Below are 13,422 nucleotides of genomic sequence, written 5' to 3'. Positions count from 1 at the left end.
GTCAGATGATCATTTTAACAAAGTAATCATCAAACAGAACTCAGATGCAAAACGCTAACAGCCGTTCAGCTATTTATTTATTCCCATATAATTACATAATTTCTATATTTTATGTCCATTTATATATTTATTTGCATAGTAGCTGTGTAATAAGCAGGATAATGTACAGTCAGCAAGTTGTTATCATGAAATAAACTCCTTCAGGATGATACAAGACCTGATCCTGCTCACCCTTTTGGGGTTTATTTTGCGATAACAACTGACTGACTGTACATTATCCCTTACATATAGACCTCGTTTCCACCTGGTATTAAGATGCGTCTCGGGTGATCCAATCACATGTGGACAGGTGGGACCCATCACTGTTTACACTTGGTCATGACGACATACATCAATCACTGTCAGTGCGTTACTGCATGATAATAAACCGCAATAAAGTCAGAAAAGACAAAGAAAGTGCGAAAAAAATAGCCCGCTATTTCCCAAGATGCATCTGAAATTTAATCGGAACATTTGGGGCAGAATTGTCCGTTATTTTGTGGATTACCTGTATTAACCTGAGCTGCAGATGTTCATGCTTCTAATAAGTGTCCATGCATGTTGATTTCAGACACACTGAAGTTCTCATGTTTGTGTTTGTATCTGCTTTTTTAAATTTTCAAATTGGATGGTTATTTCCTTTTAATAAGGTTTTAGACCCTGTTTACGCCTGTATTTAGTGCTAACCACATGTGATCGGATCACCAAAAACACATCTTAATACCAGGTGTAAACAGGGTCATACACCTTTCCCTGGCTGGCAAGGTGGTGTTATGGTAGCTGTCCGTGGTGCGGAACCAAGTCAACTCAATAAGGTCTTTTCACCAAAGAGGATTAAAAATAATTTAAATGTGAATCTGAATTTTGTAAATAAATGAGGATTTATGGAATTTGTTTGAATACAGAATTTGTTTCAACCTTGAAAGTATCTTGAATTTCCAATGTCTTTGTTTAGCCATAGTTTTGCCACATCTCCATGTATACTGTAGGCCTGGCATTCATTTAAACATTTGCGATCACAAATTGCGATCACCATTAATTATGTGGGAATGTTTACCCCACTACCTAATTTACAGAATTGCTGAAGTAAATCAGGTGCTAACACAACGCAGGCAATGCGTGCAAGTAAACACTTTTTTTGTCACGCTTTCAGTGGGTACAGTTAATTCTCGGTGAATTCCCTCCTCTGTGATCAGTCTGCAGTCTTAATGTGTGGTATATATCTAGAAGGTTCTAGTGTTCTAAAGTGACTCTACACTGAGGGTTAGATAATGTGAGTGTAGGCCTGGACCATCAGGGGGTGCTGAGCAGTGAGTGGGCTGGCTGAGAGAAGCTGTCCTCGGGTGGTAAAAAAGAAACTTTTCGGACACACCAACCTCCTGGCTAACTTACACTTGTGGGGTGTCACCAACAGATCCAGATTCTTCTGGGAGAGATTGGGCCATATCGCCATCATCTCCTTCCTTAGTTCAGCGTCCATCTGGTGTTTATCTATACCTCCTACATATACAGCAATGGGTACATGTACACACATATATACAAACATATTTCCACAAACAGAAACACACAATTTTCATTAAGGTCTGAACAATGTGGAATCCAACCTTACGTAAATGTACTGTGCACATCTAAACCACTTTAGGCAGAGATATTAAATGGCTGAAAGTATATGGACACCCTCTTTTGGCTATTTCAGTTACACCCATTATTAACACGTGCATAAAACCAAGCATGCAGCAATGCAATCTCCTTGGACAAAAAAAAAAAAAAAAAATAAATAAATAAATATATATATATATATATATATATATATATATATATATATATATATATATATATATATATATATTTTTTTTTTTTTTATCCAAGGAGATTACATTGCTGCATGCTTGGTTTTATGCATGAATATATATACTGTATATATTTTTTATTATTATTATTTTTTTTTTAAAGGATGCTTTGTGTGGAAGGACTTGACTGGCCTGCTGAAAGCCCAGACCTAAACACCTTTGGGATTAATTTAATGTTGATTGCAGATCAGGCCTCATCACCCAACATTAGTGCCTGACCTCACTGATGCTCTTGTGTCTGAATGGGAGCAAACCCCTGCAACCATTTCCTGTCCCAACATCTAGTAGAAATCCTTCCTAGAAGAGTGGAAGCTGTTACAGCAGCAAAATGAGGACCAACTCTCTATTAATGGCAATGGATTTGAAATTAAATGTTCAACAAGCACGTATGGGTGTGGTGTTTGGGTGTCCATGTCCTTTTGGCCATGTAGTGTACCATCCAGATAGATAAATACAGGTGCATCTCAATAAATTAGAATGTCATGGAAAAGTTCATTTATTTCAGTAATTCAACTCAAATTGTGAAACTCGTGTATTAAATAAATTCAATGCACACAGACTGAAGTAGTTTAAGTCTTTGGTTCTTTTAATTGTGATGATTTTGGCTCACATTTAACAAAAACCCACCAATTCACTATCTCAAAAAATTAGAATACATCATAAGACCAATAAAAAAAAAACATTTTTAGTGAATTGTTGGCCTTCTGGAAAGTATGTTCATTTACTGTATATGTACTCAATACTTGGTAGGGGCTCCTTTTGCTTTAATTACTGCCTCAATTCGGCGTGGCATGGAGGTGATCAGTTTGTGGCACTGCTGAGGTGGTATGGAAGCCCAGGTTTCTTTGACAGTGGCCTTCAGCTCATCTGCATTTTTTGGTCTCTTGTTTCTCATTTTCCTCTTGACAATACCCCATAGATTCTCTATGGGGTTCAGGTCTGGTGAGTTTGCTGGCCAGTCAAGCACACCAACACCATGGTCATTTAACCAACTTTTGGTGCTTTTGGCAGTGTGGGCAGGTGCCAAATCCTGCTGGAAAATGAAATCAGCATCTTTAAAAAGCTGGTCAGCAGAAGGAAGCATGAAGTGCTCCAAAATGTCTTGGTAAACGGGTGCAGTGACTTTGGTTTTCAAAAAACACAATGGACCAACACCAGCAGATGACATTGCACCCCAAATCATCACAGACTGTGGAAACTTAACGCTGGACTTCAAGCAACTTGGGCTATGAGCTTCTCCACCCTTCCTCCAGACTCTAGGACCTTGGTTTCCAAATGAAATACAAAACTTGCTCTCATCTGAAAAGAGGACTTTGGACCACTGGGCAACAGTCCAGTTCTTCTTCTCCTTAGCCCAGGTAAGACGCCTCTGACGTTGTCTGTGGTTCAGGAGTGGCTTAACAAGAGGAATACGACAACTGTAGCCAAATTCCTTGACATGTCTGTGTCTTGATGCCTTGACCCCAGCCTCAGTCCATTCCTTGTGAAGTTCACCCAAATTCTTGAATCGATTTTGCTTGACAATCATAAGGCTGCGGTTCTCTCGGTTGGTTGTGCATCTTTTTCTTCCACACTTTTTCCTTCCACTCAACTTTCTGTTAACATGCTTGGATACAGCACTCTGTGAACAGCCAGCTTCTTTGGCAATGAATGTTTGTGGCTTACCCTCCTTGTGAAGGGTGTCAATGATTGTCTTCTGGACAACTGTCAGATCAGCAGTCTTCCCCATGATTGTGTAGCCTAGTGAACCAAACTGAGAGACCATTTTGAAGGCTCAGGAAACCTTTGCAGGTGTTTTGAGTCGATTAGCTGATTGGCATGTCACCATATTCTAATTTTTTGAGATAGTGAATTGGTGGGTTTTTGTTAAATGTGAGCCAAAATCATCACAATTAAAAGAACCAAAGACTTAAACTACTTCAGTCTATGTGCATTGAATTTATTTAATACACGAGTTTCACAATTTGAGTTGAATTACTGAAATAAATGAACTTTTCCATGACATTCTAATTTATTGAGATGCGCCTGTATTTAACAAATAAAACAGTTTAACATGTCTGAGACACACAAAGAAATAAATGAGGAGAGTGGAAAAAGGGAAGTCAAACCTTCCCCACCCTTGGCGATCTTGATGTCCAGAGCGGTTCGGATTAAGGCCATAAGGGTGGAATTAAAGTGCACTGTGTTGTCATCAGCAACTGGCAGATCCATCCGCAACAGTCTCTGTAGGGGGCCAATCAAAACCAGTTAGTGAAGAGGGCCATTGAGATGTATGTGTGCTTTGAACCTCCGGGTCGGGTGTGCTTTTGGTGTGCGAGAGGGAAAGGGAGGGGAAGGTGGGAGGGAGTTTGAGGGTTAGCTCTGTGACCTTTGGTACTCAGTGCAAGAATTCATATAGAGATGTCTAAGGGGCAGATTCACTAAACAGTTGTGCCACTTGTGTGCATGGTATTTCAGCGCAAAAACCTGCGTCTTATTCACTAACCACTCAAAATCTATTTTAGCAGGTGCAGTCAGCACTGAAATTGTGCTGCATCTTGAGTATTTAAATGAAGTCAATGTCATTCTTTTCCACGCAAACATGCCTCCTTTCCATGTAAATTAGGCTCATTGTAGATGAGTAGTAGCAGTAATGAATCAAATAATCATCAAATGATGGAGAAGAGCATTATAACTGGTGTCATCAAGCACATGTTCTGTGTGTTTAAGAGATGATCCAGGTGTCTGGATCAAAGTGATGCTGTACAGTCCCAGCAGGGTGTCAAATTCGGCAGTCTGCGGCATCCTCCGCTATATAGCGCTCAGAATCGGTTGAACCACAAGATCAGAATTGTGTATGCAAATTACGTTTGGCAGCGATTTTGTGGCCACATTTGAACAGTTGCCTTATCTGCATAATTTCATTAATAAATCGGGTGCTAAACCAGCATAGAGAGTGTGTGCAAAAAAATGCCGCATGTACTGGCTGTAATTCATTCTTAGTGAATCTGCCCCTAAGTGTGGTAATCATGATATGACAAGAGGAGCAGCCAGATTGTCTGATAATGGTTTGCAGGAATTTGTGTTTTTGTGAATGTTAATGTATTAAAATGATTCAGAAGTGTAGATCAGTGGTTCTCAAACTGGGGTTAAGGGTTTGCACAGACAATTCTTGAATTGTGGACAAAAATCTCACTGAGACCCATTGTAAGTGATACAGAGCCAAATCAGTAATGACAATACACTGTAAAACTGTTCACTTCATGTCACTGACTATAGGTAAATATGAATGAAAAGCTCACAAGTTCCACCAGGACTCTTTCGGAGGTTCATCAGCAGGCATTTTAAACTAGCCAAACTCAAACTTATAGTCAGAGAAACCCTGGTCTAGATGTCAATGAATCTGTGAGACTGCATATGCTACGAATCCACTTTGTATCTTGTATCCAATCACATTTGTTTTTGCCTCCTATCTGCATCTGAGCAAGTCAAAGAGCTTTTCCGGGAGGAGGTTCACAGGTTCAACACAAACCAGTGGATGAACTAGTAGTTCAAAACAATGGATGTTGCGTAAACATCACTGTTTTAAAGTATAATTCATTTTGCACTGATCTGGGGAAAGACCATACTCAAAGACATACAAAGTCAGAATTGCATTGCACAGGGTTAAATGTTACCTCACACAACTGTGACCATGTGGCTTTCTCTTATTACTGTGACACCCTCTGCTATGCAATCAACCACGTTACCCGATGTTTTCCCCTCCCACTTCATCCCAGAACAAACATGCCCCCCCCACCCCTTCCCTTTCCCACTTTCCCAGCATGCAGTCACATGCATCACAGGACAAGCAACAGAGCAGCCAACACTGAAAGCATCATCTAGTTGGTTCATTTCAGCTCATTCATTTAGGTTTAGTAGTGGTTGTTGTCATTGAGACTCAATCATAGATGGGCTACTGGATAAAACAAGTGCTCGATCCAGATTCTCTGGTCTCTCAATGCAAAAAGATGGGTGCAGTCTATTGGTTTAGGTTAGAGCAGCATTCTAGAAAAAAAAAAGGGGGATGGTTTTGTGAGTTTTTGTTGTGAAGAGGACGAGCTAGTAACAGTGAGGATTCGGCTACCTACTGCACAATTAAGCTGGAGGGAAGTACTTTAATGTTAAAGATGGGAAGGAGAAAAGCAGTGGGCTGACAGATAGGAATACTGGAGCAGTGTTTTGTTTAGGGCTGACAGCTTTTACAGAAAGAGTATTAATGGAGAAGATGGTGGTGACGAATGGGGAGGGGAGAAGACAAAACAGAGACAGTAACAAAGCGGACAACAAATTTGAAAAGAGCTTGAAAACTACATGAAGGAAGCTAAGGACCAAAGGAGAAAATATAAGAAAAGAAAGCCCTACCACCACAAAGGGTGGTTCATTCTTTAGAGAGTGATCCTGTTTTTGGGCCCTAATGTGTTACAGGGAGAATGGGGGTGAATGCAATGTTTGTTGTCACTGTTTATTCCACTGAGGATACAGGGTGAAAAAACAAACCCCATAAGACAGGAAGTGACATAAGCAGAACAGGGAATGTGGGTTGGGGCTCTCAGGTTGGAGAACACCAATATTAAATACCCAAGAATGTCATTGTCTATTCATTCTCATGTTGTTCCATAACCATATGACTCAATTGTTTTTTGGAGACACAAAAGGAGAAGTTTAACAGAATGTTCCTACTGCTTTTTTCCATATAATGCAAGTGAATGGTGACTAGGGTCTTGCAAGCTCCAAAAAGGACAAAAAGCACAATGAAAGCAGCTTAAAATTGGTCCATACAATTCATGTGCTACATTCCAAGTCTTCTGAAGCCATACGATAGCTTTGTGTGAGGAAAATAAATTTAAGTCAATTAACTAAAATTTCCTCCAACACAGCTCCAAAATGTAATTTGCATTTGCGCATCTTCTAATTTGGTGCATTAAAATGTGTCACACCAGGTTTGATATGAAGTATGCCAAACGTTGGCTCACAGATTTGATATGAACTATGCCAAACATTGGTCTTGTAGCTGATCCTAACACATCAAATCTAAATACGTGAATATTCAGATCATGTGAATGAAATTTTAGATATACAGTGGGAGTTTTTTAGTGAATAATGACATGAATTTCAGTTTGCTTTTCACACAAAGCTATTGTATGACTTCAGAAGACTTGGAATATAGCACACAAGTTGTATGGACTACTTTTATGATACATGTATTGTGCTTTTTTGTCATTCTTAGAGCTTGACAGTTCTTTGTCACCATTCACTTTCATTGGATGGAAAATATAGCCACAGAAGAAAGTAATTCATAAGGGTTTGAATAAAACGAGGGTGAGTAGATGACAAAATAATTTTCATTTTTGGGTGAACTGTCCCTTTAACAATGGGAGGTTAACTGTTGGTCTGCCATTAACACCAGAAAAACTGGCAGGGTAAAAGGAAGTTTACAACAGTGGACATCACTGAACACTCTGTGTAGAGCAAGACATTTTACTTGACAACAAAAAGAGTGTTCAAATGGGACAGAGAAAAATGAAGGGTAGGAAGGGGCAGGGCAGAAGAAAGAGAAAATAGATCTGCTCACAGAGTTGTTAAGAGAAATGATGTAGAAATTGTGGCGTGGTCTAACTAAGGGCACTGATCTCCTTTTCTGCTCTTTTTGACTGTTGTTTAATCAGTCTGAGATAGAAGCTGACTAAAGGGTGAAATGTCAGTGTACAGTTGCAGACAGACAGAGGCAGATAGAGAGAAAGAAAGAAAGAGAAAGAATCCTATAATAGTAATCACAAAAAGGGGGAGGAGTGTCCCTACATGTGGGAGGGGCCAGTGACACTGGAGGCAGGACATGCATATGATTGGCAGAATGTAAAGAGGAGGGGCTGGAAACAGATTAGAACTGCATTGACAAAATAACTCTATCTGAGAGAAAGCTGTATTTTGTTCTATTGTTGTGCCTTAATACTACCCAATAATTACATGTGTGTTGTTGCATGTGTGTGTATAAATGAAAAGAGAGAGACAAAGAGCTGGTCCAAAGAGGAAAGAGTCCCTAAGAGAGCGGCATCCACAGAGCTGAGGGACTTGGAGGACTGAAGTCCTGCAGCTCTTCCAACCACTGCTGCACACACACAAGTGGGCATGTTTGTGAGAGTGTATGTGTGTATGTGATTATATGAATATCCTGCAAGCAAATGTGTTTCAGTTGTATCATACGATCATGAAACTCCTGAAATTCTTTGATTCATCACTGCTGTACATTAAAGCATTTTGCTTTAATGTAAACATATAATTAATAATGTAGACCATAAAGAACAAATCTGTAACTTTTAACTGTAACTACCTTCACGTTTCATCTTTTGTAATTTTCAAACACCTGGACTTTAAGCTATATGGGTGTGTAACAGAGGTGTCAGTGTGTTTATGGTGTGTATGGTATTTGTGTATGTCTTCATATGGTGCAAAAGTGCTGGGAAGTTTGTCCGTTCCCGCTTCCCTGTGGATGAGCCCGCCTGAGTCTAACACCCTCAAACACGACCCTGCCACCAGAATCACAATAGCGGCCTCCGTCAGATAACGAAGGAGAAAAAGAAGGAGAGGAAATAAAAAGAAAAACACCAACAGTACAGACACAGCGCTGGCCACTCGGGGGCCCTCTACCTTGTAGGCAACCCGTGCAGGGCACTTCTTCCCCAGGCCTAATGGAGGACACATGTGCCTGAGCATCTCATACATATCCCTGTAACTGATTCTGCCACTGGGCAACCAAAATAAAACAAAAACAAACAAAATGTGCATGGGGGAGGGAGAAAGAGAAGAGAAGAGGAAAAGGAGTAAATAAAAAAGTAGTGATTGGGAAGTTGAGAGAGGGAAGTGGGAGGGGAGGGGTAGGAGGAGAACAGAACAGAACAACAGAAGGTTATTCGGTTGGAGGAAAGGAGTTGTTTGGTAAACTAGGCTGCCTTTTGACTGATGATCAGTTTATAGGGGGGTTAAGGGTCGTGGAGGTGGTGGTGGTGGTGGTGGTGGTTGGGGGGGGGGCTCAACATCTGAGTGCTAAAACAATGTTCTATGCAAATGGAACAGGTTGCATAGAAGAGCAGGGGGGTTTTAGAACAGGCGAAAAGTCCCACTGCTGACAGGGCATTATAATGAATTTTATGTCAATGCAGTCTCTGTCCCCCTCCACCCAGAACAATGCACACTACCATACCAGCTAGGCCTAGCCGTGCCTCAACAGCAAGCAAACAAAACATCAAAGATGGTTGATTTCTTTTTTCTTTTTGGCTTTCACTTTAGTTTATTTTCTCTTTTGCTTGTTCATACAAACTAGTACAGTACATATCATGCTCCTATAAGTGTCGGCATTGTCCTGCACATTCTCATTGTCATATCAGATGCAAGTAGAAATGGTGAGAGTACAAAAACATTATTGAAAAGAAAAGAAGAGGAGGTAAGCGACATTCATTGCATTCTGGATGCTAGCAGGTAATATTAATTTTTAAGTGGAAGTCAAACCTTGCAGGCCACCCTATGAGGACATTTCTTGCCTAAGCCCAGAGGGGGGTCGATAACTCGCAATAAACTGTACATATCCTTATAATGAATGCGCCCGCTGTAAGAAGAATACAGGGAAGTTAGAGAACACAACTCAGAACAGAGACATTGGCAGGATGAAGAGCACAAAAACAGGAAGAGAACAACAGAATCACACACAAATCATTTTCTTATTTGCTCATCACCCGTTTGTGTTGCCAAAATTCATTGGCTGCAGCTGGACTAGGCCTGGTCATTTCACACACCTCAATTTTACTGTTCTTCAGCAGTCTCTATTTCTCTTCTGATTATCTCCTTTCACTCCTTGTTTCCTGTTTCTTCCTTCCTTAATTCCTTGTTTCCTGTTCACTCCTTCCTTCCTTTATTTCTTCCTTTCTGTTCACTCCTTCCTTCCTTCCTTCCTTCCTTCCTTCCTTCCCTTCTGTTCATTACTTCCTCCTTCCTGTTCACTCCATTTACATTTTGCTTCCTGTTCATTCGTTAGTTTATTTCTTCATTCCTGTTCCTTCATTCACGTTCCTTTGTTCCTGGATTTCTTTCTTTTTGTGCCTTCCTTTTCTCCCTTCCTTCCTTCCTTCCTTCCTTTATTTCTTCCTTCCATCCTTCCTTCGTTGATTTATTTCTATCTTTCTGTTCTTTTATTTCTTCCTTCCTGTTAACTCCTTCCTTTATTTCTTCCTTTCTGTGCCTTCCTTCCTTCATTGTTTCCTTCCTTCCTTTATATATTCATTTCAATCCGTTCATTCCTTGCTTTATTTCTTCCTTCCTTCCTGTTCCTTCTTTCATTATTTTCTTCCTTCCTGTTCCTTTTTTCCAACATTTCTTCCTTTCTGTGCCTTCCTTCCTTTCTTGCTTGCTTCTTTTTGTGCCTTCCTTCCTTCCTGTTTATTCTTTCCTTTATTTGTTCATTTCTGTGCTGCCGTCCTTCCTTCCTTCCTTTATTTCTTACTGACTGTTTGATTTTTTTAATTTATTTTTTACAAATAAAATATGTCCCTTGTCCCTAGTTGCTTTCCTTCATCTTATCAGCATATGTCCTTCAGTAAAAAAGGCTTTAATCCTACTGAACTGAGATTTAGTCCTCTCTGAATATCTGATTTACTCTCTGTTTTCCACCTAAGTTGTTGTCTAATGCACAATATTAGGGTGACAGTCACTGGAATGCAGATACCAGGAAACTTAGCATGTTCAGTAGAAGGGAGGGGGGCTGGCACAGTAAGTTTTGCTTGCAGTATACAGTATTCCAGACTGGGAGGACTGGGACTCACAGAGGAGCACGTAGGAGGGTTTGGGGGAATTAATGGATTTTAACAGAGCTGAGAAGCTCAAATCCTTGATCCCTTTCTCTCAGCTGGTGCTGTGATATTCTTCACTCTGTTTGGTCCAAGGTAGGATACTTTGAAGCCAGGCTCTGTACATTTAAGATTGTGCCACAGGCCATGGCTCTATATTGATGTCAAAAAAAGAAGAGCTCCAGTTGAACACATAAGAGAAGGCCAGTGTGTTCCGTTATATAGGACTGATGCTTTATTTACATGTGTGAAAATGAATAGATACATACAGTAAAAATGGCCTTTCACACAAAAAAATAATTTGTATTTCGCCTCTTAAAAGGGTTTGTCCAGTAAACTTCTGAACCAAAAAACATTCATAAGGTTGTGGTGAGAATGTTTTTGTTTTTTGCCAGATCGTTGGAAAAATTCTCCAATGTTTTTGTCAAGTCTGCATTCTATATACTACGTATTATAAAAGATTGTTTTGTCTTGTATTATAAAAGATTGTATGGTCTCATCTTGTTGATTTTCAGGAAGAAAATCCATAAATTGCTAAGAAACATGTAACTTGCAAACCGCTGTAATACTGCCAAAATGGATTATGAATTAATACATAGATACAATGACTTTAGATATGTTTTTAATCAAAATAATTTTTAAAGCTGCACTATGTAAGATTTTTTGGTTAAAAATGAACAAATTGCCATTATTGATTGAGTACATCAACAATCAGTGTTCAAAACAATGTACATTCCTCACCCTGATTCAGTAATATAAGCCAATAAAAATGATTTGTATTTTGAGCTGTCAGGTTCAATTTGGCATGAAATCGCTGGTTTATGACGTTCATCCTTGCATCATTACGTCATGTCCGCACACACAGGAAAGAAGTGCCGGCTGTCTCGTGTTCCGTCTGGAGAAACTACGCTGTTCAACTCAGTTCAGTAACACTCACACAGTTCAGGACAGCATTGTTGCAGTCTAGATGGATGTTTATCTGTTATCTTTTTGGCAAAGTTGTTTACTAACTTTTTGAAGCTAAAATTGCTTGTCATGCTTTTATGAATCGAACATTACTCGTGTGTAAACCAATCACAATGTATCTATGTTGTCCGGTGTTACTGTGAATGTTTAGTATGTATGACTTCTGAAATTGACTTCTTGTAATTGTTATATTGCATATTTAAGCATATTATTCTTACATTTAATAAAGTATATTTTATCCACATCATTATTGAATCGGCGTTTTATGTTTTTAGTTTATGTGTTATTGTGTGCATTGAATAGACATGCTTTTGTAGTAACTGAGGCTGGACAATATAGTATAAAAAAAATAAAGTCTTCTATTGAACTCATATCAGCCATATCATGAGTTTAACCTCTTAAATTGAAAATGGTAGTACAATTCAAACATGAATAGTAGATGAAACACTTGAATAATCATATTAAGATATAGTGGTGGTGGCTGAGGAGAGTCTCCTGTTCTCTATTTAAAAGTGCTTTCAGTGTAGTGTCAGAAAAGCAATTTAAGTGTAAAATTCAATCAAATATGTAAATAAGAGTGTTGATTATCTTCATCAAAGAAGTAATATTTCCGTTTCAAATGTTTAATCGTATAACATAATATCAACATGAAAATAGCACGTTATGACTCCGGCTCCAGTCATGATCACTCACATGTGATGTCAAGGTAAGCTCCAATTGGGAGTTTCATCCACCAGAAGAGCGGAGCCGAAACACGTCTGACGTAATGTATTCTTCCACAAATTGGAAGTTTTTGAAAATTTTAAGTTTCAACCACAGATGTCGCTTGAGAGCACAAAGTTACGTAGTGCAGCTTTGAGATTAATTAATTTACAACTTGACTATTTATGGTAATGTTTCAAATTCATAAGTAGTCTGAGTATATTTAGCATTAGTATATTTTGTACAAGATGGTAATTTGAAGAGATTGTGTTTATGTGTGTTGAATATGGACTCACCAAGCTGCTGGATCATACTCCGCCCAGATCCTCACATACTCGTCCAGGTGATGGGGACCCAAGATAGAGGAGTCACGTGTCAGGTACTCAAAATTATCCATGATCACAGCCACAAACAGATTCAGCATCTACACGTATATAAATCACAGGTCTGAGGGGACACTCTGAGTGTCACAACTAAACAAGGTTGTGCTATTTCTCAACACTTTAAACAGAAAGAGAGGAACATAAGAGAAACAGTAGTACTGTGGTTCTCACCAGAAAGGAACAGAGGAAGATAAAGGAGACAAAGTAGAGGTAGGCAAACTCGCTTCCACATTCTGCCTCCGTGTTTCCAGAGAGAGGATCACACTCCTTCTTTCCCAGACATGACAGCATTATATCATGCCATGCTTCACCTGTAGCACTCCTGCAAAACACAAAGAGTTGAACATTTTTAACTAATGAAATTCTACGAATTTTCAATAGCATTTCCATTTGTTTGCGATTACCAGTTAAGGATTTCTTTTTGGAAATCATTCTAGTATGGTCATGGAAAAATTATATTTTTTAATTTTCAATAAAAATAATATGATAAAATATATTTCTTTTTTTCAGGCCTGTAAATCACTATTTTAAAGTATCACAATATTTCCAGGTTTTCCAGATTGTAGGAACTATATGAGCCACACTTAATGTAGTTGGTTACATAATAAGTGTATGTAACCAACACAT

At 39.1% G+C, this 13,422-nt stretch overlaps 1 protein-coding gene across 1 annotated transcript in view; it reads right to left on the bottom strand.

The window, feature by feature from the left end:
- The window catches only part of cacna1aa (calcium channel, voltage-dependent, P/Q type, alpha 1A subunit, a), a 125,831-nt gene that overhangs the window by 29,491 nt on the left and 82,918 nt on the right, over nt 1–13,422 (bottom strand). Inside the window, exons 36-40 of the mRNA XM_051714551.1 lie at nt 12,967–13,117; nt 12,709–12,836; nt 9,414–9,510; nt 4,007–4,112; nt 1,432–1,539 (exon numbers count right to left, since the gene is read on the bottom strand). Of these exons, the coding sequence (XP_051570511.1) occupies nt 1,432–1,539; nt 4,007–4,112; nt 9,414–9,510; nt 12,709–12,836; nt 12,967–13,117 (590 nt within the window). The remainder of the gene's footprint in view (nt 1–1,431; nt 1,540–4,006; nt 4,113–9,413; nt 9,511–12,708; nt 12,837–12,966; nt 13,118–13,422) is intronic.

The sequence above is a fragment of the Myxocyprinus asiaticus genome, chromosome 13, assembly GCF_019703515.2.
Source record: "Myxocyprinus asiaticus isolate MX2 ecotype Aquarium Trade chromosome 13, UBuf_Myxa_2, whole genome shotgun sequence".
NCBI lineage: Eukaryota > Metazoa > Chordata > Actinopteri > Cypriniformes > Catostomidae > Myxocyprinus > Myxocyprinus asiaticus.
This window is presented reverse-complemented; position numbering and strand designations above follow the sequence as displayed.